This window comes from Rutidosis leptorrhynchoides, chromosome 11 (assembly GCF_046630445.1).
Source record: "Rutidosis leptorrhynchoides isolate AG116_Rl617_1_P2 chromosome 11, CSIRO_AGI_Rlap_v1, whole genome shotgun sequence".
Lineage (NCBI taxonomy): Eukaryota > Viridiplantae > Streptophyta > Magnoliopsida > Asterales > Asteraceae > Rutidosis > Rutidosis leptorrhynchoides.
Genome location: NC_092343.1, coordinates 333,588,832 through 333,616,258, shown reverse-complemented (window position 1 = coordinate 333,616,258; position 27,427 = coordinate 333,588,832). Strand labels below are relative to the sequence as shown.

At 32.7% G+C, this 27,427-nt stretch overlaps 2 protein-coding genes across 3 annotated transcripts in view; both read left to right on the top strand.

Moving 5' to 3' along the window:
- The first annotated feature begins 10,513 nt into the window (after positions 1–10,513).
- On the top strand, positions 10,514–12,423 carry LOC139875782 (DNA ligase 1-like). Its single transcript, XM_071863079.1, has 6 exons — positions 10,514–11,125; positions 11,195–11,311; positions 11,626–11,709; positions 11,788–11,900; positions 12,214–12,315; positions 12,408–12,423. The coding sequence occupies exons 1-6, from the start codon at positions 10,514–10,516 to the stop codon at positions 12,421–12,423; spliced, it is 1,044 nt and encodes a 347-aa protein (XP_071719180.1).
- Positions 12,410–27,427, top strand: part of LOC139876647 (DNA ligase 1-like) — a 29,665-nt gene continuing 14,647 nt past the window's right edge. For both annotated transcript variants that reach the window (XM_071864002.1, XM_071864003.1), the window contains exon 1: positions 12,410–12,540. In XM_071864002.1, coding sequence (XP_071720103.1) covers positions 12,448–12,540 — 93 coding nt within the window. In that variant the 5' untranslated portion in view covers positions 12,410–12,447. The remainder of the gene's footprint in view (positions 12,541–27,427) is intronic.

Below are 27,427 nucleotides of genomic sequence, written 5' to 3'. Positions count from 1 at the left end.
TTTGACGAACTTTGACCGAATCAGATACTACCTGATACGTGGTTGGAATTCGGGTCATAAATTCGGGGTTTTCTTCATCTTGCTGACTGTGTAGAGTTGGCATATTCCAGAATAAATCTTGTTTTTCTTCATCTTCTTCATCTTCATCTTCCTCACTTGCTTCATCCAAATCACTAGACGTAACAACAGTTATAAACGGGTTCTCTATTTTTTTTATTTTACACACGTTCTCGGCGCCATGGTTGAAGAAATCAAATTCTTCTGTGTTTGGAGTTGGTATTTCAGCCTGTTCTTCCTCCAAATGGTGTATTTCGAGGTTTGGTTAGGAATTGTGTATTCGTAAGGTTTCTTGAAGATGGTGTGTTTGTTTGTTTGGTTGAGACTCGAGTATTCGTAGGTTTTGTTAGAGATGGTGTGTTTGTGGATTTTGTTGGGGCTGGAGTGTTTCTAGGTTTTGTTGGAGATGGTGTGTTTGTGGATTTTGTTGGGGTTGAAGCATTCTTACTTTGTCGACAACATAAATATCAATAGGCTCGTTTGAGACAGCGTGTTTTAAAAAGTCAAAAAAATCCTCATGATCATCAGTAATATCAAAAATATGATTATTATCAATACATCTCAGCGAAACAGGTGCATTAGGTGGCAACTCAATTTTTTTAAGAACTTTCCTTAACAATACTCTTCGATTTATTGGTTTTTGTGGAGCAAGTGATAGTTTTAATCTGGTTCTAAAACAATCAAGGGGAAGATACATAGGTATGTTGTTAACAAATTCAAAATTACCTCCACAACATACATGAACAACAAATGTTTCATCATTACTACAACTCATTAATACACAAATTAGTGAAAAAAATAGATAAAAGTGTACCTTAATGATGCTCTAATGACATGATTTATTTAGAAATGAAGTGAAATGAAATTGGTTATCTGGAGTTCTAGCCTCAATAAATATATAGGAACAAAATCTTATCCTTAAAGGTACAAAAAATCTAACAAAATCTTATCCAGAAATCACAAAAAAATATATTCTGATAAGGAGCAAGGACGCAAGACATGAACCTTGCGCCTTGCGTCCGTATGCAAGGGCGCAAGTCGCAAGGCCGCAAGGACTAATGATCTTTGCGCCTTGCGCATGAATTTTCTTAAATTTTTTTTAGGGTTCCAGCTCAAAACCTAGTAGAAAATTGGGCAAATAGGTGATAAGCCCTTGTATTAATTGAAGGATATTCATCAAAATAATGAAGATAAAGAGAATACAATGACGGGTGATTTTGTAATGGGCTTATTTAATTCAGCAGAATGATATGTTAGTGGACCTGACTTGTAGAAGCATAATTCCATGTACGGCTTATTCTCTATCCCATCTGACAAATCGCCGCCCATAGCGTAGAAGGAGGTGGTGTTTGCACTATGTTGCGATGGATTGGAAGAATTAGGGTTTAATGGACGGATCAGATTTTCTATTTCTTCTTTGGGCCCCTTCAGAAACGTATTAGTTTCTTGTTCCCTCGATTGATCCAGAATTAGTGTTAGCGGAGGTGAAGAAAAACTAAGAGATGGATTCCTGTGTTGTTGGATACCATTCACGATTATCTTCTCTATCAATCCTGGTAATTCATTGAGTGATTCCTTCATATAATTCACTTTAGAACTAAGATTTGTCATCTGATATGAAAGGAACTCTAATTTTTTATCGTGTGCATCAAGTTGTTCTTCTAACCGGGTGGTGATGGAGTGTTGATCTGGAATCACCATTTTTGGAGAAGATAAAGTAAGTGGCAATGAACCATTGATAAGAAGTGAAATATAGTGTTATTGATATTGATAATTGAAGATGATAAACAAATCAGAGATCCAATGACCTGGAAAACTCTACCCTAATCGGAGTGCCCAAGCTCAAAGAGCCAAAAACATACTTAATTAATGACTGCGAACCCTAATCACTAAGACAAGTATATAAAGTCTTTCCATTTGGGCTTGGGCTTGTTTGTTTTCTATCACTATTGGGCTTGGGCCTGGCGATGGCTTGTTCTCTATCAATCACATTTTACAAAAACATAGTACACGCAGCAGTATACCATATTTTAGCAGATTCTTTTTTTGTTTATCTAAGGTAGATTTTCTACAATACCAACATGGCGTACATACATATGTGATATGTGAACTTTTTTTGTAGCCAGTTCATCGAATTCGACGAATTGATATGTTTCAGCTGGAAATTTATCATCTTTTTGAAAGCATATGAGTAAATACTAAATAGCTTATAAGTTGATAGCTACTCAGACCCAAATAAGTTGTCTCTATGAAGCTAACATCTAGGTGCGCAAAGACATCTTTAGCATAATAAAGTTGTAACCTCATAAGCATAAGCCCTTCAAAACACGCTAACACAAGGAACTTGTTTGATAAACACCTTTGCAGCTTAATTTTCCGACATGATCACATTGGTTACTCTTTATGAAGGTTATGAGAGGTCTAATCTTTCTAAGCCTTCTCTTTATCTTTTCCACCTAGTGATAAATAAAAACATTTCAGTGATCGCATCTTGATAACAACCAGCAACAAGACAATATCATTACTTAAACTCCATCGGTCAATGGTTAAACTCTATCGGTCGATGGTTTAGTCAATCGGTCGATCGTCTCTCTCAAATACCAACGATCGACGGTCACAGTCCATCGATCGACAGTCAAAGACCATCGATCGACTATGTTCATCAGATCTATAGGATCCATAGGGCTTGACATCCCCGTCCGTGCTATTCGCGCTAGCACAAAATGGGCGTATACTATTTGAATTAGTACACATTGGTTAAGTGTATTTAAAAATATGGCTACTTTATATATGTGTTAAGCTTAGTTACCGGGTGCTCAAACCTTGTAGAATCTTTTTAAACTTATTAACGGTGCTTGCGAGCATGAAAACAAAACTTGTGGTCTATGTTTTATACTACTTAAACCTATGATTCACTCAACCTTTGTGTTGACGTTTTTAGCATGTTAATCTCAGGTAATCTACTTTAGCTACGCTTCCGCAATAAAAAAAAATGTTAGAGGTCAAGCATGGAATCTAAGGATTAAAGCATATAGAGTACAAATACTGGACTTTAACCTCTTGGTAACACACCACGTCAAGACACATTTTAACGGGGTGTTACATTTTTTAAGGAAGCATGGGATAGTATTGGTGGTGATCTTATTAGTCTTGTTAAAGAGTTCTTTTGTAAGGGTCAAATACTTAAAGATCTTAATACTACTATTATTGCCTTGTTTTCGAAGGTGAAAACTCCAAGTAAAGTTAATGATTATAGGCATATTTCATGTTGTAATGTTGTTTATAAGGCAATTAGTAAGATTATTACTTCTCGAATAAAGGCGAGCCTGGATGAGGTTGTTAGTTCTAATCAATTCGCATTTATTCTTGGTAGGCGTATCTCCGACAATATTCTTTTGACTCAGGTTTTGATGAAGAACTATCATTTAGATGGAGGCCCTCGTAGGTGTGCATTTAAAGTTTATATTCAGAAGGCTTATGATACCGTTGATTGGGACTGGAGGTTAGTTTAATTTGTTTTGGCTTTCCAAGGAACATGATAAATTGAATCATGACTTGTGTAACGACTATTTCATTTTCTATTAATATTAACGGTGAGTTACTTGGTTTTTTCTGAGGGAGAAGAGGTTTGAGACAATGAGATCCTATGTCTACTTTCACACTCGTGATGGAAGTTCTGACTCTTACGATTAAAAGAAACATTAATCGGTCGCCTCGTTTTAAATTCCACTCGAAATGTGACAAGCTCAAAATTGTTAACCTTTGTTTCCCGGATGACTTATTTATTTTTTCTCAAGCCAATTCAGCTTCGATTCAACTCACGTGACTCGTTGGAGGAATTCAAAAGGTGTTCGGGTTTGGTTCCAAGTTTTACCAAAGAGTACGGATTTTTCAACAATGTTGCAGATTCTATAAAGAATAATATTTTAATGTTATTTCCCTTCGAAGAAGGTAAATTACGTGTTAGGTATCTTGGCATTCTACTTGCTTCATCTCGCTTAATGTATCGTGATTGTAAGATCTTAGTCGAGAGAGTTAAAAACTAGGTTGATAATTGGATGAATAAGTTTTTATCATTTGCTAGCAGAGTGTAACTAATCACTTCTGTTCTTACGGCTATGCAAATTATTGGTGTTCTGTTAATTTTGAACCAGAGATATCAACAACATTTGACTAAACATTTTCTGGAAGTCATGTGTTGATTTTCTCCACAGTCAATAATCCACCCATTATAGATATGTTTGGATCGTGTAAGATTAGAATTAAAAAACTTATTGAAGTTGACATAAAATTTTGTACTGCCATTAAAGAAAGTACCTTCCATATTAGACATGGAGCATGTAGGAACAGAGCTTGGTACATCATTTCTAAGACTGAGAAGTTTAAGCATATGTTCATTTGAAAAATAAAGAGGAGAAGAACCACTTGTGCTTGCTTCATTAGAAGCACCATGGTTATTAGAAATATTTCTGAAGTTATTCTGATTATTGTTGAAGTTTTATTTTGGTTATTATTAAAGTTTCTTTTAAAGTTGGGTGGATAACCCACAATTTCAAAACATATTTCAATGTATGACCAATTTTGTTACACTTTTTGCATTTTAAGTTTGGATTAGGACCCCTATTAGTATTATTGAAGCTTGACACATTATTACTGTTATTGTTACTTTATTTAAGAGCTTGTGCCAGAAAGGCAGAGGTCTGAGTTTTGGAGTTGACATCTTTTAAAGGAATTACTTCCGTGAGATTCTTCTGTAAAAATTATGGCATAAGCACTTTCCACATTTGGGAGAGGATCTCTCGAAAAAATGTTACTTCTTACAGAGATATATGTGTCATTTAGACCCATCAAAAACTACATTAGTTTCATTACTTTGTTATTTTGAACAACAGAGACAGATGCTTCAGAAGTGCAGGCAACTCCCCACATGTGCAGGGTGGTGAAGACACCATAAAATCATACTGCTTCCAAAGACCATTTAGAGTATGATAATATTCTGATAGAGAACTATCATTTTGTCTTAATGAGTTATTTTTATGATGTAACTTGAAATGACAGATCCATCAATTTAATCAAAAGTTTCTTTTAGATCAGTCCACACATCAATAGAAAAAGTATTAAAGATTTGTCCTGAATAAAGCTCATCAGACAAATTACCCATAATCCAAGATAACACGACAGTGTTACACATATTCTATTGACCGGCTAAAACATCATTTGTAGTACTTTTAACAAAGGTTCCATTAATAAAGCCAAGTTTATTCTTTGTACCCAATATAAGAAGCATTGATCTACTCCAAACATATAATTTTAAGTGCCTTTAAGTTGTATTGCAATTAAAGGTGTTCCAGATGTTGTGTCGCTTGGATGTAAGTATAATGGGTCACCAAAATCAAGCTTGTTGATCAATGTTAAAGATGTAGATGCATTACCCCAACCAGTATCTCCCATTATTAGGATAAAATAAACAAAAAATAAAGACAGATAGACAGAACAAATAACCCTAAACAACAGCCGTGAATGAACCAGGATATCACAATTCTCAAAGGGAATTGTGACCAAGGCAAGAGCATGAGGTTGTCTCTTCTACCAAAGAAAACTAGAAGAGTTAAAACAGTATATTATATAAAGAAGAGATAGAAGTAACCAATCAATCATGAATGATTGATGATGCAACAGAAGAACGATGAACACCAGCAGTAAGAAGGATGAACACTGACAGTAAACGATGAACACAAACCCTAACCCCAATTTTGAATAAATTAGGGTTTTCTGACAAAACCGGATAGATTCAACGATCTATCACCCACATAGTTCGTCCTCGAACCCAAAAAGACAAGAAAGATCACCAACACACAAGTAGATGAATTGGTGGAATATCTCATACTACATTGTTTTCACTCCAATAAGGTATGGTGTTCTCTGTATAAGTGGTGGTATACTGGGATATTTTATGGGATTTGTCACATGTCGTAGCATATGTTTTGGCTGCATGGTTTGGTGGTATTATGGGGATTAAAGTTTTGAATGTTTATTGGGCCGATAATATGGAACTCTAGAAATAATGTGCTTTTTCAAGGGGTGTGTGAATGTTGAAGAGCCATAGTTCGATGTGCTAAATGAAGGTATTCGTTTGGGCCACAGCACACAAGTGCTAATCTTTGAAATTTGTTCGATTATATATCGTCGTGTTTTGTTTACATATGTTCCTGATATAAAGTCCAAGAAGCTCTAGAACATATATGTTTAGTATTGGGCCAGTAGGCCTTTTATGCACTTTTGTTATTATGTCTCAATTGATTGATATCTACCTCATGTAATTCTCACAAATCATCGCTTTGATGATTTTTTATTAATTCAAGCCAAAATATCACGTATGGTTTATGTGGTTTGTATAAGAAATTACCAGTGGTCTCTATACTTTTTTTCTGTCAAGAATGATTCATGTAATTTGCATTTGAGTCTGGACTCTCAGTTTGCATTTTTTTTTTTACAAGGATGGTCTCTATGGATATGCACCAGATGAACCATCATCAATTAATAGTGAAAATCATATGGACCATCTTTGACAGAAAAAAAATATAGGGATTACCGGTGATTTCCTATACAAACCACATGGACCATCCGTGATATTTTTTCTTAATTAAAGTCCTTGTTTTTTGAAAAAAAGATTAAAGAAAGGGCTAAGCTTTTGTTAGGAACATCAATTTAATGTGTGATTAGCGAGTCGGTGGATTTTGATAAATGATGTTTGAGTAGTTCATGTATGAATCGGTTAGCATGGTACGGGAAAAAATCGAAAAAATTAAGGACCGGAGCGAAGTAGAACCGAACTGGACGGAGGAGTTTCGGTACGGTCCACGATCCTTAAATTTCATATTTTTCGGTCCTCGGTACGGGAAGGACCGAACCTGAAAAAAGGAGAAACGGACCGGACCAAAATATTTACATTATATAGATCTAATTTGTTTACTTAATCTTGTTCCTTTTAATAAGCAATGGATGACTCTCTATGCTCATAATTTAAATAATAAACAAGTTTATTCTTGTTCGCGAGTCTTTTAAAAACCAATGCATATAGTCTTCTTCATGGATCTTTTAGCAGACCTATTGATTCGTTTATTAATCAACATATCTTACTATTTTTGGCAGAAAACGATAATATCTATCTATAATTTCTATTAAAATTTTATAGTGATGATGTCACCATTAAGCTAATCCATCCTTAATGATGATGTCATCCTTAATTAGAAAAAAAAATTAAAAACAATGCACAACCATGATCATATGTACGTGAATTATGTACAAGAATTATGCAAACAAAAAAGTAAACTCCCCTATTATTATGGAAAGAAAATAAAACACTCCCATAATCTTTGAAACATTATGTACAACCTTATGGTAAAAACACTCTATGATCATATGTACAATATTTGAAGCATTATGTACAACTTTATGATAAAACACCCACATGACCATATGTACAAACTTCAAAACAAATTGTACAATCTTTTATAGAACACATTTACAAATTTTAAAGCATATTGTACAACATTTATATAATAATTGTATTTTAATTTTCTAAAAAAAATTAAAAGAAATTTGTTATTACTAATAATTATTATTAAAAATATAGATACTCAACTTTGAGCAAACTTTAGTATTATTATTATTATTATTATTATTATTATTATTATTATTATTTATTTTTATTATAATAATTATAATTATAATAATTATATTATATTATTAGTATTTAAATATGGATTCTCTTTAATTACGTTACACATGAATGCGAAAATACATGTCTCTATATATTTGTAAAAACAACGACAAGTTTCTTAGTCAGAATTCGTAGTTCCATAGGTCATTAAAATAAATGACTTTAACATTTAAATTCACTTAATAGCTAAAACATATCATTAAATTGTTTTTTATACAAACCCGTGATTCCACGGGTTATTTCACTAGTATAAAAGATTCATCAAAATGATGAAGAAGGATTATAAAAGGGACAATCATATCTACATAAGGGGTCGATCATGTAAACATAGCTAAATAAGACCATACGAATAATACAACAAAAACAAATGACCTCAATAACCCAACATGTTCATCCTATTTATCGTTTGATATTGAAAATAGATCAGGTAACCCGGTTTCGTACGCACAAATGGAAGGTAAATTGCTCAAACCGGATAAGAGGGGGAAAAAAGCTTTCAAGGCGGCGGGTGATTGCGGAGTTTGATCGTTATCAACATGTGATTTGTGAGCATATTTGTGTTTTTTGTAGTGGCTATAGTCATTCCCTTATTTTCCTTTTGCTTGATGTTGTTATCATCTGATTTAGGTGCTGAACAACGTCTCTGTTAGTGTTGTAGGTGGGCTAACAGCATAGTTGATGTTGGGGCTTCTTATTTCTATTTTTTTTTTGGGTAGTCTTGTTCGGTATTTGGGCTTGTTAGTATGCCTCGTGGTGTTTGGCCTTGTTTGTCTGGTTCACGTCTAGATAGCTTAGTTTTCTTTTTGCAGTTGGTGTAGGTTCTCTTGTATGCTTTCTAGGTGCGAAACAGTCTTGAGTCGGTTTGTACTTTGTTTTCCTAATGGGTCCTTTTACTTTTGGTGAGAGTCTTTGGTTCTATTTAAGTTATTCGTTTTTTGCCAAAAAACAGAAAAAAAATTTTTTTTTTTTTTTTTTTAACATTATGTAGCCTTTATATGCTCATAAATATAATGAAAGTTTCAAGCCCCATGAATTAAGATCTAAGGGTTCGAATCCCAACGGATCTTACTTGTTTCGTCTAACATAAAATTATTAATTGACCAACTATTTTATATTAAGACAATGCATATAATTCAATCTTTTAAGACGTATTATTGGATACTTGTATGAAACGTCTGATTCAAGTATTATATATCATGAGTTGTAATCATGTAAATTCAACAATGTGCTATAAATTCAAGGGACCAATCAGAGCGCGACAATCACTTCTAAATATTTCAAGCAAATTGTTGGATTCAAATGAATATTTCACTATATATCATATTCGTGTACTTTTTATATATGATATGATTATGAGACGAGACTGTTCTCTTCCCATAACCAACCGAACAGATTTTTCAGGAACCGAACCATACCGATATTATGTGATCCGGTCCTTGGTCCGACTTTTTGCTATAAAATGGGACTCGAGATAGTACCGAACCGAATTAGTTTTGTCCGGTACCTCACCATGTACAACCCTATGTATAATATAGGGTGTGTTGTGTATGCTTTGCTTTTTTTATTATTTTCTTTGTGCCGTAGCTTGGTGTGTGCTTTGTTTCGTAAGTCTTCTTCATGTATTGGACAATTAGTCTATCTATCAATTTAATATATTGATTGTTTTTTTCTGGAAAAAGAAAATTAGCAGAAAATTTAATAAAATTAAACCCGTTTTTAGTTGTAAGTTTCAGAAATATTCAGACACCCTGCCCAATAATCAGATACACCCTGCCCAATAATCAGATACAGTTAAACCTCTATAAATTAATAATGTTGGGACCAAGATATTTTATCAATTTAGCGAAATATTATTATACGAAAAATTAATAAATTATCAATTTAATATTTTGGCTTATGTTTGCGAGCAAGTCTCAAATTAATGCGTCGACATTTGAAATTATCATGTCCGTTCACTTTACCTATTTGATAAAACATAAACAATGACCTTCAAAATTCCCATGTATGTACATTCACACAATAATGAACTTGTCAAGTTCAATGTATATTAGGATTTCAAAAAAAAATTAGTAATTATTAATTTATAGTTTCAGTGGGACTAATATATTTAAATTGGGATTTCAAAAAAATTATACCTCCGTCTCATTCCAATATGCTAGTATTCTATTTTGGTTTGTCCCATTCTGATAGTCCACTTCCATAAATAGAAAGGAAAGATGATATTTTATTGGTGGATTTGGAGAGAGAAGATATTTCATTGGTGGAGAAATGAAGTTAGTGGGATTTCCTAAAACTGCGTGTTTTTTGTCTGTGGACTATTGGAATGAGACGGAGGTAGTATCTTATTATTTTATCGATTGAGGTCCAAATTTGTACTGGTCCCAAGTTGAGACCGGATAAATTATTAATTTTATCGAGATTATTAATTTATGAGTATTAAATTACCGTAATAAGAAACGGGGTGAATTTAGGGTATCAATTTTCCCGTCATACTCTAAAAACCTTCACCTAAATTAAACCCCAAATTTCACCACATCCTGCAACTGGTTCATGTTATCACTCCGATCATGCTATCAAACCGTAACTCGCACAACCACCATAACCACTGCAATTTCTCACTCACTACCAAATTCATTTCTTAAATCATTATCATTATTTCTAACAATTAGAAAGCCATTTTCAGATTCCATTTTCATAGTGTCATCATCTCGTCCATCGGCCTTCGATGCACTCATGTCCAACGCACGTGCCACCACCAACAAGAACAAATCCCAATCATCATCTTCTTCAGCTTCCCCTAAAAAACGTAAAACCCTAGTATCAAAACAGCAAATTGATTCCATCCAAATTGTCAAACCAATTGAACCTAAACAGGAAGCAGCTTCAAATCCAGACCAAAAGGAACAAAAGCCCCATGTCTCAAACGGGTCTAATCAAGTTCTCGCAAACCCTAATTTTGAAGAAGAAAAGAGGTCGAAGAAACAAAAGGTTAGTACTGTTGATGATAGTATCACTCAATTGAAGAAGAAAGCTGTTAAGTTTGATCCTAAAACTGCTGCGTATTGGGATGAAGGAGAACGTGTGCCGTTTTTGTTTCTTGGTAGGGTTTTTGATGCGGTATCAAATGAATCGGGTCGAATTGCAATTACTGAAATTGTATGTAATATGTTGAGGACTGTGATTGATACAACACCTGATGATTTGGTGGCTGTTGTATATCTTTTAGCGAATCGAATTGCACCGGCTCATGACTGGTTAGAGCTAGGAATTGGGGATGCTTCGATTATTAAGGCATTAGCTGAAGCTTGTGGTGCTAAAGAAACACATATTAAAAAGCAATATAAGGTTTTAAGTTTGCTAAAATTGGTTGTTGTGTTGAAGATAAACTAATGTTTTATGTGTATTTGATTACAGGAATTGGGAGACTTGGGTCTTGTTGCAAAAGCGAGTAGATCGTCACAACCGTTGATGCGGAAACCACAACCATTGACAGTGGCTAAAGTGTTTGATACTTTTCGGGTTATTGCTAAGGTGCAGTTTTACTTACTACATTGGTTAACTTGAACGTAATTATGTTTGCTTGAATGGTGACTATAGTATGGTACATATATATTATGTACAAAAGCAGAGTTAAATAAATTATCACAGTGAACGTGCTGTAAAAAATTGTACTTGATTGTGTGTTTATTCTGTTTGAAGTTGTATTGACCTTATAATTAAGTCTTTGGAGTATTTTATATAATCATAAGATAATAGATTAGATAAATCAAGTTTATATTTTGTTCCATACATACCAAATTCGATTAAAAACTCATCGTTAAAATGTTGTGATGAGTGAAATCAAGGTTGATGTATGCATCTACGCTTTCGATTTGTTGTATGTGAATGGACACCAGCTTTTACAGGAACAACTTAACATTCGAAGAGAGGTGAAAATCTGTTTTATTTTCATTTTATATTTTTTGATTTTCCTGAGTATAAATAATTATTGTTCTTTTTTTTTTAAGCGTCTATATGAATCGTTTGAGGAAGAACCTGGATTTTTCCAGCTTGCAACAGCCATAACATCAGACGATCTAGAAGAGATTCAAACATTTTTAGATACTGCTGTTAACGCCAGGTAATAATAATAATACACGTCTCCATTCATTTCTATAATCCACTTTTGTTTAAGTGATGTAGATTGACCAGTGTTGCTGTCAAACTTGGTCAAACTCGGTCAAAACTCGGGATTACTCGTAAAATCGTTCAAAACTAGGTTAAAACTTGCTCGGAAAATGGTCAAAATTGGTCAAAGTCAAACCTGTTCAAAATAGGTCAAAGTCAAAATTGGTCAACATTCGAGTACTCTCTATAAAGTCCGACCTAGTACTCCCCGAGTAGCGATTTTTGGAACTTTGGATTTGACTTGTAAGTTTCTGTTCTTTTATCAGTTGTGAGGGACTGATTATCAAAACGTTAACTAAAGATGCTACATATGAGCCTGCAAAGCGATCGAATAACTGGCTCAAGTTAAAGAAAGACTATATGGACAGGTATTCGATATGGTTTTTTTTTTTTTTTTTTTTTTGATATATATATTCTCCAACACGGCTTTATTGCAAAAGGTACTCTGTGTTTTGTACAGTACGGTGACTCGTTAGATTTAGTACCGATTGCCGCCTTTCATGGACGTCGAAAACGTGTTGGTGGATACGGTGCCTTTCTTCTTGCTTGTTATGACAGTAATAAGGATGAATATCAAACCATCTGTAAAATTGGTAAGAATGTTTCTTATTTTAAAGATATTTACTAATTAGTAATTACAACAACAACAAAAAAAATGATAATCAATTTTTTATAAGATATTTAGAAGCAGCATCTTTTCATCTGAGCGTTTTTATCAGTTTCAAATTTCATATCTTAAAATACGATAGTATAGTATTCGACAATTAAAAAAGTAAGATTTTTTATAGTTCATTTCTAGACTTTTTTCATGATACTTACAACTATAGAAACATCCGTCATTTTTAGGGACGGGATTTTCGGATGCCATGCTTGAAGAGCGATCTACTAGTCTCCGTTCTAAAGTGATCCCACAACCAAAGGGGGAAGTAACTGATAATGCTAAAAACGAACATATATTTCATAACATTATTCCTCAAGAAAGACAAGCTTTTAGTTGCAATTGTTCTATTTACAAGTGATAATCGTTTAAATAATAAAAGGTGAAGACAAAAGACAGATTCGACAAATTGAAGACGCAAACGACCAAAAAGCTCAAAAGTACAAAAGACAATCAAAAAGGTTCCAATTATTGATAAGAAACGTCTCGAAATTACAAGAGTACAAGATTCAAAACGCAAAGTACAAAATATAAAATTGTACGCAAGGACGTTCGAAAATCCGGAACCGGGACCAGAGTCAACTCTCAACGCTCGACGCAACGGACTAAAAATTACAAGTTAACTATGTATATAAATATAATATAATATATAATTAATTATATTAATTATATATATTATATATATATATATTAAAAACCGTCGGCAGAGAAAACTCCAAGGGTGTGAGCTGTAAATACATCCTCCGCGACTCGCGGAGTTTGAAGAGGATTTTGCCGCGAGTCGCGGAGCCCCAAATTTCAACTCTGGCTATAAAGCAAACCGAATTCTGATCATTTTTCATATTCTATTTCTCTCATCTCTCTATCTATACGATATATATATATATATAATTTATATTTTAATTTTAATTTTAATTATAATCCTAATAATAAGGGTATGTTAGCGAATGTTGTAAGGGTGTAAGTCGAAATTCTGTCCGTGTAACGCTACGCTATTTTTAATCATTGTAAGTTATGTTCAACCTTTTTATATTAATGTCTCGTAGCTAAGTTATTATTATGCTTATTTAAAACGAAGTAGTCATGATGTTGGGCTAATTACTAAAATTGGGTAATTGGGCTTTGTACCATAATTGGGGTTTGGATAAAAGAACGACACTTGTGGAAATTAGACTATGGGCTATTAATGGGCTTTATATTTGTTTAACTAAATGAAAGTTTGTTAATGTTAATATAAAGATTTACAATTGGGCGTCCCTATAAATTACCATATACACTCGATCGGACACGATGGGCGGGGTATTTATATGTACGAATAATCGTTCATTTAACCGGACACGGGAATGGATTAATAGCCACTAGAATAATTAAAACAGGGGTGAAATTACATTCAAGGGTAATTGGTGTAATTGTTAACAAAGTAGTAAAACCTTGGTTTACACGCAGTCGATAACCTGGTGTATTCATTAAACAAAGTATTAAAACCTTGTTACAATTCGAATCCCCAATTAGTTGGAATATTTAACTTCGGGTATAAGAATAATTTGATGAGGACACTCGCACTTTATATTTATGACTGATGGACTGTTATGGACAAAAACCAGACGGACATATTAAATAATCCAGGACAAAGGACAATTAACCCATGGGCATAAAACTAAAATCAACACGTCAAACATCATGATTACGGAAGTTTAAATAAGCATAATTCTTTTATTTCATATTTAATTTTCTTTATTTTATATTTAATTGCACTTCTAATTATCGCACTTTTATTTATTGTTATTTAATCGCACTTTTAATTATCGTACTTTTTAATTATCGCAATTTTATTTTATCGCACTTTTATTATTCGCAATTTCATTATCGTTATTTACTTTACGCTTTAATTTAAGTCTTGTATTTATTTTATATTTTACATTAGGTTTTAACTGCGACTAAAGTCTTAAAATCGACAAACCGGTCATTAAACGGTAAAAACCCCCCTTTATAATAATAATATTACTTATATATATTTGTATTTTTATAAAAGTAAACTAATATAGCGTTGAGCTTTGTTTAAAGATTTCCCTGTGGAACGAACCGGACTTACTAAAAACTACACTACTGTACGATTAGGTACACTGCCTATAAGTGTTGTAGCAAGGTTTAAGTATATCCATTCTATAAATAAATAAATATCTTGTGTAAAATTGTATCATATTTAATAGTTTTTCCTAGTAAAATATAAACTATTTTGTATACACCTCGTACGACATCAAGTATTTTTGGCGCCGCTGCCTGGGAATATCTTAAAAGCCGGAAGCGCAACGCTAATATAAAAAAAAAAAAAAAGATTTTTTGTTTACTTTTATTAAAATTCGTTTTGTAAAAATACGTTTTAAATATTCGAAAAATATAAAAAGAAAAACAAAAATATGTATTTTTAAGATTTTGTTAAATATTTAAGTTTTATAAGTTTCTTTATTTTTATTTTAGTTTATAAAAATATAAGTTTAATTTTAATATCTTTTATTTATATAAAAATTAAAAACAGAAAATAAAATAAATAAATAAATAAAGAAAAACGCGTTGAAGATAAAACCTGTCAGTTGAAATTCTGAACCCCGCGACTCGCGGGGTTTTCTTTATAAATTACCGCAACTCGCGGAGGCTACCTGACACACGGACAAAAACCCTAAACCAGCATTAATTACGAATTATTATTAATTATTAATAATATAAACCCTAATTATTATTATTATTATTATTAGTTTTATTTTTACTTTTACTTTTTATTTATATATTTTAGTTAAATTAATTTTATTAAATTGTAAAATTAGTAGTTTTATTAAATAAAAAATATAAAAATAATATTTTTATAAAAATTGTAATTTTTACAACTTTTTGTATATTTTTATATTTTGTCCCTTTTTAATCGTTGTAGCGTAATATTTGTATTTTTAGCTCATATTTAATTTTAAACTTAGATTTTGCTATAGTTATTTTTACTCCTAGATTTTTAGGCTTTGCCGTAGAATTCCTTAAGTGTTTTTTCTTTAGACTAATATTTAGGTACTTTAGAATTTTGCAACGCCTTTTTAAGTTTTAGTTTCTTTTTAAGTTATTTCCATTTGGGATTTAGTTTTTCCTGTAAGCTTTAATATTTTTAGACCTTTTACTATGTATCAATTGTCATTCCAATTAGTAATTTCAATTTGCGATTATAATTTTAAGTTAGTTGTAGTAATAAGGTTAGGTTAGTCAAATATTTTTAAGTTTTTATAAGTTTCTTTTATTTTTCCGTCACCTTTTATTTTTCAACCATTATTTTTCCTTTTTCGATTTTTTTCGACGAACTCTTTTTCTTTCTTATTTCTCGCTATTCTAGTTTTAGGACTTAGAATTTTTTTTCTACTTCTTATCTAAATTTCTTAAAATTACGAAAATTTATTTTAAGTGGTTAAATTGATAGACATCAAAATTTTCTGGTTCGTAGTAATAGTTGGATTTGTACGTGGACCGGGTTATTGGAGCCAAACAGTCCTCAATTATATTGAGACCAAACGAATCCTGCCCCTCTGCTGCATCTTTTGGCTATTCGAAACGTGGGCAAAATCAGAAAAGTCTATTGATTGGATAACTTATTATAATTTTTCTTTCCTTTTAAAAACTAATAGGATATTCAGTGAATGCACCGAGCAAGACGTTCATCACCTTTTGTACGTTCACCACCTGTAACTAGATCAAGACATTTAGCAAATATAACCGCCGTTGATTTTTCTTTAGAATCGTCATCCAGTCGACCAAGTACTTCAGTTCAAATTTCCGATAATCCATTTTTTGAACCCAACCTCACAATTGAGAATCCAGAGAATATTCAGAACGGTTCATAGATCCTGAACCATTAAACTTTCCTCCGGAACCACCAATCATTCAAACAGAGATTGTTGAGGAACGAACCATTAAATCAGAATCATCTAGTGATACCGATTCAACAAATTCAATTATGGAACCTTTAAGTATGGAAGACCGAATGAGAGCTAAACGCACTGGCCAAGGTCACGCAATTACTCATCCAGACATTAATGCGCCAGATTATGAAATCAAAGGACAAATTCTACACATGGTGACTAATCAATGCCAATTTAGTGGTGCGCCGAAGGAAGATCCAAATGAACATCTACGTACCTTTAATAGGATCTGCACACTATTTAAAATCCGAGAAGTGGAGGATGAACAGATATATCTCATGTTATTTCCCTGGACTTTAAAGGGAGAAGCCAAAGATTGGTTGGAATCGTTACCTGAAGGGGCGATTGATACATGGGATGTTTTAATTGACAAATTTCTTAAACAATTCTTTCCTGCATCTAAAGCCGTAAGACTTCAAACAGAAATTGTTACGTTCACACAGAAACCAAATGAAACTCTATATGAGGCGTGGACAAGATATGGAAAGTTGTTAAGAGGATGTCCGCAACATGGTTTAGACACCTGTCAAATAGTACAAATATTCTACCAAGGATGCGACATCACTACAAGAAAAGACATAGATATAGCAGCTGGTGGTTCTATTATGAAGAAAACCGAAACTGATGCTTACAAAATTATTGATAACACTGCTTCCCACTCACATGAGTGGCACCAAGAAAAAGATATCGTTAGATCATCTAAAGCAGCTAGAGCCGATTCTAGCCATGACTTAGATTCCATTTCCGCAAAGATAGATGCTGTGGAGAGACGAATGGAAAAGATGACTAAGGATATTCACTCAATACGAATTAGTTGTGAGCAGTGTGGAGGACCACATTTGACAAAAGATTGTCTCAGTATTGAATTAACAATGGAACAAAGAGAGAATATTTCATACATAAACCAAAGGCCTGGAAATAATTATCAGAATAATTATCAACCGCCAAGACCGATTTACAATCAAAACCAGAATTATAACCGAAATATTCCATACAACAACCAACAAGGTCCTAGCAATCAACAAGTATCCAATAATACTTACAATCAGCAAAGACCTAATTTTCAAAACAAACCACCACAACAAACCGATGATAAAAAGCCGAATTTAGAAGATATGATGACGAAGCTAGTTGAAACTCAAACGCAGTTTTTCACATCTCAAAAACAAACAAATGAACAAAATGCTCAAGCATTTAGAAATCAACAAGCTTCTATTCAAAATCTGGAACAAGAAGTAAGTAACCTAGCAAGGTTAATAGGTGAAAGAAAACCGGGAAGTCTACCTAGCGATACAAATGCTAACCCCCGGAATGAAACAGCTAAAGCTATTACCACAAGAAGTGGTACAACACTTAAACCACCTGAAATACCTGTAACTTCTGATGAAACCATTCCTACTCCACAAGAACCACAACCTGATCAAGATAAGGAAAAAGAACCGGTAGTTGAAAAGGTTAATGAAAATAACACAGTTAAGGATAAACCTTATGTTAAACCATACCAACCACCACTTCCTTACCCGAGTAAAATGAAGAAAGAAAAACTTGAAGCCGAGCAATCCAAATTCTTGGATATGTTTAAACAGATAAATGTAAATCTTCCTTTCATTGATGTGATTTCAGGAATGCCAAGATATGCTAAATTCTTGAAAGATCTAATCTCAAATAGAAAGAAAATGGAAGAACTCTCGGCTGTTACTATGAATGCTAATTGTTCAGCAGTGCTGTTGAATAAGATACCAGAAAAACTATCTGATCCAGGAAGTTTCACAATTCCATGTTTTCTGGGTAGTCTTAGTTCAATAGAAGCATTGGCAGACTTAGGTGCTAGTATAAATCTAATGCCGTATTCACTATACGCTAAACTAGACCTTGGAGAATTGAAACCAACAAGAATAAGCATACAACTAGCAGATAGATCAATAAAATATCCTAGAGGGATAATGGAGAACATGCTAGTTAAAGTTGGTACTTTAGTATTTCCAGTAGATTTTGTTGTTCTGGACATGGAAGAAGATTCTCAAGTTCCTCTCATATTAGGAAGACCATTCTTAAACACGGCTAAAGCAATGATAGACGTGTTCGGTAAGAAATTGACCCTAAGTATAGAGGATGAGAGTGTTACCTTTTCAGTTGATAGAGCAATGCAACAACCACAATCTGCAGATGATACATGTTATTATATTCAAACTATAGATGCACATGCAGAATTATTAAAAGAATTTCCAGAATTACAAGGAACAGGAGAATGTTTGATGATGTAGCGTGAGGGTACGAAATAGTATTATTTTTAATACAAAATACTACAAAATATGACACAAGTTTTATTTATTTATTTATCGGATGGGATATACCTAAACCTTGCTACAACACTATAGGCAGTGTACCTAATCGTAGAGTAGTGTAGTTTTTAGTAAGTCCGGTTCGTTCCACAGGGAGCTGGTGAAGTTAACGCTATATTATTAAGTTTATTTGTAAAAATATATATATAAATAAGTAGTAGTATTATTATAAAATGGGGGTTTTACCGTTTAATGACCGGTTTGTCGATTTTAAGCGTAAAAATAAATGACAAAAATTAAAGTGCGTAAAATAAATTGCGATAAATAAAATGACAGAAAATAAAATTGCGAGTAATAAAATGACAGTAAATAAAGATACGATGAGAAATATAATAAAAGAATTATGCTTATTTAAACTTCCGTAATCATGATGTTTGACGTGTTGATTTTAATTTATTACCATGGGTTAATTGTCCTTTGTCCTGGATTATTCAATACGTCTATCTGGTTTTTGTCCATAATAGTCCATCGGTCATAAATATAAAGTGCGAGTATCCTCGTCAAATTACCCTTATACCCGAAGTCAAATATTCCAACTGATTAAGGATTTAAACTGTGACGCAGTTATCACTTCTGTCAACAATTACATCAGTTATCACTGTATGTAATCCACCCCTGTTTTAATTAGTTTATGAATATTAATTCATCCACTTGATCAGAATGAATAATCAATTACCCAACCCAATTGATTAATTAAATGATTATAACAGATTCCATATGAACATCACTAAATAGGACAACCATAATCATTATTAATTATTAGGTTAATTAATTTGAAGATAGGTTCGACAGACTCCAATGAGTTGTCACTCAATTAGACAATACCCCCCATCTATTAATAGCCCATAGTTCAATTTCCACAAGTGTCGTTCTTTTGTTCAAACCCCAATTATGGTACAAAGCCCAATTACCCAATTTTAGTAATTAGCCCAACATCATGATTACTTCATTTTAAATAAGCATAATAACGACTTAGCTACGAAACATTAATGTAAAAAGGTTGAACATAACTTACAATGATTAAAAATAGCGTAGCGTTACACGGACAGAATTTCGACTTACACACTCAAACGATCTCTATCATAAATCTTATTATTATCATAATTTAAAATTAAAATTAAGATTATTGTTATATCTGATTACATTAACATTATGATAGAGAATTATAAATATAGATATTGATATTTGATATAGAAAAATAAGAAAAAAGATAGAAAGAAAAAAAGGATCGAAAAAATATCCCCCCTAATTCATCGAACATATCGTTCGTTTTATAGGAAAATTAGAATTCAAATTTTCATTTACGACCCCTGAACTATGCTCAATTAACAACTTTTTATTATTTAATATTATTCTTATTATGAATTATTTAAATATTATATTTTATTCTTGTGCATAGTTGACTTGTAATTTTTACACCGTTGCGTCGAGCGTTGAGAGTTGGTTCATGTCCCAGTTCCGGATTTTCGAACGTCCTTGCGTACGCTGAGATATTTTGTACTTTGCGTTTCGTAACTTGTACTCTTGTCATTTTTAGACGTTCCTTATCAATAAATTGAACCTTTTTAATTGTATCTTGTACTTTTGAGCTTTTTGGACGTTTTGGTCTTTCAAATCTTCGTTTTTGTCTTTAAATCTTCATTTTCGAGCGATTTGCGTCTTTCGTCTTCGCACTTATTTATTTAACTATTACAACTAAAAATAAGGAAATTACATTTAAAAACTTTACATATTGGAACGATATTGCTACTAAATATATGTTCATTTGGAGCACTATCAAATATCCCCACACTTGAGCGTTGCTTGTCCTCAAGCAATACAGAACTTGAAATAAAAACATACATGAATCACTTTTTTATTCATCACATTTTGTACATCAGTGATTTTGATATAGCGGTATAAACAATGACAGTAATGATGGTTAAAGGTGGGTGTGTCATCCACAGTTGCCTCGGGTTTAGGTCAACGACACTTGCAATCAAATAGCCGATTTACTTTCGGTTTCCAAAGCAAAGTGCACATTTGAAAGGTGGTTTACAGTCCCACATGACTATAAAAATTTAGATCCTTTAAGGAAATTGGATCTTTATGAAAACATTTGATCTTTTGAAAATTCAAGCTAGATTTTACCCTAGACAAGTTTTCTGATTTGATCCATCATCGGTGTTGCAAAATATATTTGTGGATCAATATTTTGGCTAAAACTTTTAGGTTCGTGTAATCCACTGCTATCCCGGTATCGGAAAGTACACATCCAGTTTACTTGTTCCGTATATTACCTTTCGGTAAACTACCGTCCGGTTGTAAAGGAAAGCGATGAACAAGAAACTGTTAAGGCAATGTCCCGTGACATGCAGATGATTATGGTCTTTTAACGTGTCGGATGCTAGAACTATCCTTGGTAGGAGCAATAGTAAAGATCATCCTATGATTTTTCGGTCTGGCACAAGGTCCTGTCTCCGACCATGCTATGCAACCACCGTTCTTACGGTTGACACCCGATTTGGTTCAGGTGACCTAATGAATTCTGATGAATTCTCAGGATTTTACGTTCAATGGTAATGAACGCATTGAAAATGGGTTTTCAGAAAACAAATCGGTTTGTATTTTTGATCAAACTATTTTCTCGTTCAAGCTCGAGTTTAGATATCATTGAATTCCATGAGTTTGAATTCTCAATCTTTAAGGTCAATCTCTAGGATTGAGTAATATCAGTCTTAAAAGCTGATTTTTAATCTTTAAGGAGATTATCCTTTCTGGGGATCTGATTCATTAGTCTTATCAAGCTAATTTGCACGGTGCCCTCCCCATTTTACAAGACAGACCCTCTCATGGTTAGGATAAGTCTGACCACTTGGCGACCCTGTTTGATGCTGAGGTCCGTGGATTTCCTGCTGATTTTAGTGATGACTTTTCTAGATTTTTCGTCAACCTACAGCTGGTCTGGACGACAACTTCTTGACCTAAATCAAGAAGCGCGTGTCTTTTTCGGAAGACTTTACTTCCTTTTAATGATGGAATTGATTCATCGTGTAGATCCATCTTTCTTTCAAATGTATTACAGTAAACCGGGTAAAACTGATTAGTATCATCCAAAACAAAAGTACCTGCAATAATCTTGTACAAAAATATGTGATAGATAGTTTTTAATTGAATAACTTGGTATATTCTCCCCACACTTAGTTTCTTTCTTTGCCTTTTTATTTTCTTCTATTTCATTTTAAATGAATTCAAGCGTTTTAGGGTGTTTCTCAATTTATGTCCTTTTCGAGGTAACGATAATTTCGGTATTAACACCTAGTTTTCACCGTTCATAAATATGTATAAACATAATTTTGACTTCATTTAATTGAAAATTTTTCAAATTTTCACAAAATTTGGCAAATAAACCAAGTGCAAACCCGAAAGAATTTATAACCCTTCCCCACACTTAAGATCATGCAATGCCCTCATTTGCATGAAATCAGACTATAATTTAAATTCATGAGGGTGATTAGCGTAGAAAAGTGATTAAAAATACCGAGTTTGCAAACATATTGTTATTTCACATTTGATTTTTTTTGCGTCTTGTCAAAATCAGTAGCTTTTGCTGAACTTCATGACAGTCTTTGAAAGTGCGCTGTTTTACCCTGTTGTGTACATAACATAAAATACAAACATATATATACATATTTTTGAAGTTTGGTATATAACCCTACGTTCAAAAATTTATAAAATATAATATTTTTGGCATACTTTAGATCAATAATATTAAAAATAATGATAACAAAATTTGTCGCCCTGCCATTGGGTAAAGCAATTTCGGCTCAACGACCTAGTCTTCAACTCACGACGAATTTTAGAAATCAAATTTTTTTTTTTTTTTTTTAACTTAATGAAATAAAGTCAATTTTTTTGTTTTTAAAATCACACAAAACATTAAATTTAAAAAAAACATATTAATTTTATATAAAACCTAAAAAATAAAAATTCAGAATGGAGGGAGAAAACTAGTTCTTTAGTGTCTGCTAGCGGAAAAGACCAATCGGATTCCATTCTCGGAACTACACGAGAACAGAATAACTAATTCTAGATAACATCGTCTTCTTTTTAGAACATTTGAATCTCCCCACACTTAGGTAGCTGTGGTGTTGAAATTGTGATTAACTTCATCGTCAATTTCTCTTGGTCCATAATCAACTTGCATATCCGTGACTTTTTCTTTAAGCCATTGGTCGGATTCCTGTGTAATATCCATAATTTCAACTAGCTTCGCCTTTTCTTTAGGCGATAGATTGGATACTAATCTGTTACATAACTTAAAGTTCCCCTTGCTTCTAGCATCGCGAATTCGTTTAATAAGTTTCTTCATTGAACTGTTAATAACGGGGTCATTTAATTTCGTATCAACAACGGGGTTCTTTGTTATCATGTCATCATTAGGTGTTACTTCATTTTCCCCACACTTAGGCGTTTTATTATTATTAAGCACTACCGTCGGAGTTGGTAAAACAACATGGTTCTTACCAATCGTTTTTTCTGGTTCAACGGTCTTGGTTGGTGGAGATTTAGACTTTCGAATCATAAAGGTGATAGATTTGTCACCACTTTTAAGTGTCATTCTTCCATTTCCTACATCAAATAACGCTCCGGTGGACGCAAAGAATGGTCGACCTAAAATTAGAGGAACGTTTGGGTCCTCTTCTATGTCAATGACAATAAATTCGACTAGAAACGTTAAATTGCCTACTTGAATGGGTAGGTTGTCAGCAATTCCAACTGGGTGCTTAATGGTTTGATCAAAGAGTCGAACACTCATATCCGTTGGAGTTAACTCACCTACACCTAATCTCTTATATAAGGAAAGAGGCATAACACTCACACTTGCACCTAAATCTGCTAGTGCATCATACATGACACAATCACTAAGTAGACAAGGAACAATAAATTCACCCGGATCACCTATCCTAGGAGGAGGTTTTGGTGGAACTGTCTTCACCGGGTTTATATTTACGGCTTTTGTTTCTTGCACTTTCTTATTCTTTTTCTTCTTCTTCTTTCCAGAGGTATCACAATCTTTATTACCTATCACTTGCTCATACTCAACTCCTTTTCTTGGAAATGGGATGGGTGGTTTGTATGGTGCCACCACTGGCTTTACATACTCGGGTGGTGGTGGTGTAACTTCTTCATTGTTACTCTCATCTAAAACCTTCCCATCTTCTGATGCTGGTTTTTCAGAATTCGTTGACACCATATTAACATTCTCATTCCGAGGATTTACTTCAGTATTACTCGGTAGCTTTCCTTGTTCCCTCTCACTCATCATGCTAGCAAGAGTACCTACGTGTTTTTCTAGATTCAAAATGGAAGCTTGTTGAGTTCTTAATGACTGATCAAACCTCTCGTTCGTTTGGGTTTGAGATGTAATGAATTGTGTTTGAGATTCAATCAGCTTTGCCATCATTTCTTCTAGATTTGGCTTTTTCTCTTCGGGTTGTTGTGGTGGTTTATATAAGCTAGGTCTTTGTTGATTGAAAGTGTTGTTTTGAGTCGGTTGGTTATTCGGACCTTGTTGGTTGTACCAGTTATTTTCGGGTCCTTTTGGATTGTAAAGAATGTTTTGATTTCGATTGAAGTTTAGCTTTGGCGGTTGATAATTATTTTGATAATTATTTCCAGGCCTTTGGTTCATATAGGAAACATTCTCTCGTTGTTCCAATGTTGGTTCAATGTGACAATCTTTCAATAAGTGTGGTCCACCGCATAGCTCACAACTGATTCGTATTGCGTGAATATCTTTATTCATCTTTTCCATTCGTCTTTCGAAAGCATCTATTTTTGCGGAAACGGAATCAAAGTCATGGCTAGAATCGGCTCTAGCTGCTTTAGATGATCTAATGATGTCTTTTTCTTGGTGCCACTCATGTGAGTGGGAAGCAGTGTTATCAATAATTTTGTAAGCATCAGTTTCGGTTTTCTTCATAATAGAACCACCAGCTGCTATATCTATGTCTTTTCTTGTAGTGATGTCGCATCCTCGGTAAAATATTTGTACTATTTGACAGGTGTCTAAACCATGTTGCGGACATCCTCTTAATAACTTTCCATATCTTGTCCATGCCTCATATAGAGTTTCATTTGGCTTCTGTGTGAATGTAACAATTTCTGCTTGAAGTCTTACGGCTTTAGATGCCGGAAAGAATCGTTTAAGAAATTTTTCAACTAAAACATCCCATGTGTCAATCGCCCCTTCAGGTAACGATTCTAACCAATCTTTGGCTTCTCCCTTTAAAGTCCAGGGAAACAACATGAGATAGATCTGCTCATCTTCCACTTCTCGGATTTTGAATAGTGTACAAATTCTTTTAAACGTACGAAGATGTTCGTTTGGATCTTCATTCGGCGCACCACTGAATTGGCATTGATTAGTCACCATGTGTAGGATTTGTCCTTTAATTTCATAATCTGGAGCATTAACTTCTGGTTTAATAATGGCGTGACCTTGGCCCGTGCGTGTGGCTCTCATTCGATCTTCCATACTTAGAGGTTCCAGATTTTCCATAATTGAATTTGTTGTATCCGAATCACTAGAGGATTCTGATTTAATGGTTTGTGGCTCAGGAGGAATAATTAGTGGTTCAGGATCTTGGAATTGTCCTTGAATATGCTCCGGGTTCTTAATTGTGAAGTCGGGTTCAAAAGATGGATTATCGGAAATTTGAGTTGGAGTTCTTGTTCGACTAGATGACGATTCTAAAGAAAAATCAACGGCGACAATATTTGCTAGATGTCTTGATCGAGTTACAGGTGGTGAACGTATGAAAGGTGGTGAACGTTTTGCTCGGTGCATTCACTGAATATCCTATTAGTTTTTAAAAAGGAAAGAAAAATTATAATAAGTTATCCAATCAATAGACTTTTCTGATTTTGCCCACGTTTCGAATAGCCAAAAGATGCAGCAGAGGGGCAGGATTCGTTTGGTCTCAATATAATTGAGGACTGTTTGGCTCCAATAACCCGGTCCACGTACAAATCCAACTATTACTACGAACCAGAAAATTTTGATGTCTATCAATTTAACCACTCAAAATAAATTTTCGTAATTTTTAGAAATTTAGATAAGAAGTAGAATAAAATTCTAAGTCCTAAAAACTAGAATAGCGAGAAATAAGAGAGAAAAAGATTGCGCGTCGAAAAATGTCGAAAAAGAAAAAAAATGGTTGAAAAATAAAAGGTGACGGAAAAATAAAAGAAACTTATCAAAACTTAAAAATACTTAACTAATTTAACCTTATTACTACAACTAACTTAAAATTATAATCGCAAATTGAAATTACTAATTGGAATGATAATTGATACATAGTAAAAGGTCTAAAAATATTAAAACTTACAAGGGAAAACTAAATTCCAATTGGAAATAACTTAAAAAGAAACTAAAACTTAAAAAGGCGTCGCAAAATTCTAAAGCACCTAAATCTTAGTTTAAAGAAAAAGCACTTAAGGAATTCTACGGCAAAGCCTAAAAATATAGGAGTAAAAATAACTATAGCAAAAACTAAGTTTAAAATTAAATATGAGCTAAAAATACAAATATTATGCTACAACGATTAAAAAGGTACAAAATATAAAAATATACAAAAAGTTGTAAAAAGTACAATTTTTATAAAAAATATTATTTTTATATTATTTATTTATTTAATAAAACTACTAATTTTTCAATTTTAATAAAACTTATTTAAACTAAATACATAAATAAAAATAAAACTTAAAACTAATAATAATAATAATAATAATTAGGTTTTAATAATAATAATAATTAAAAATAACCCGTGATTAGGGTTTTTGTCCGTGTGTCAGAAGGCCTCCGCGAGTCGCGGCAAATAAAGAGGAAAACTCCGCGAGTCGCGGGGTTCAGGAATTCAGTTGACAGCTTTTGTTTTTACGCGTTTTTCTTTTTTTTTTTTTTTTTTTTTTTTTTTTTATTTTTCTGTTTTTTAATTAAATAAAAGATATTAAAATTAAAACTTATATTTTTATAAACTAAAATAAAAATAAAGAAACTTTTAAAACTTAACTATTTAACAAAGTCTTAAAAATACATATATTTTTTTTTTTTTTTTTTTTTTTCTTTTTTATATATTTTTTTTTTTTTTTTTTTTTTTTTTTTTTTTTTTCGTTTTTTTTTTTTTTTTTTTTTTTTTTTTTAAAAAAAAACGATTTTTTTTTTTTTTTTTTTTTTTTTTAAAAAAAACGATTTTTTTTTTTTTTTTTTTTTTTTTTTTTTTTTTTTTTTTTTTTTTTTTTTTTTTTTTTTTTTTTTAAAAACGAATTTTTTTTCTTAAAAAAACGTTTTTTTTTTTTTTTACAGAATTTTTTTTTTTTTTTTTTTTTACGTTTTTTTTTTTTTTTTTTTTTTTTACAGAATTTTTTTTTTTTTTTTTTTTTTTTTTTCAAATATAAATTAAAAATATAGTGTTTCGCCGAGTCCCCGGCAGCGGCGCCAAAAACTTGATGATGTAGCGTGAGGGTACGAAATAGTATTATT

Bases quoted from the DNA above. Each gene is read 5' to 3' on its own strand.
- LOC139875782 (XM_071863079.1), top strand. From the start codon at position 10,514: ATGTCCAACGCACGTGCCACCACCAACAAGAACAAATCCCAATCATCA. The intron at 11,312-11,625 runs GTGCAGTTTTAC...AGTGAAATCAAG, and splicing joins CTTTTCGGGTTATTGCTAAG to GTTGATGTATGCATCTACGC. The intron at 11,710-11,787 runs GTGAAAATCTGT...TTTTTTTTTAAG, and splicing joins AACTTAACATTCGAAGAGAG to CGTCTATATGAATCGTTTGA.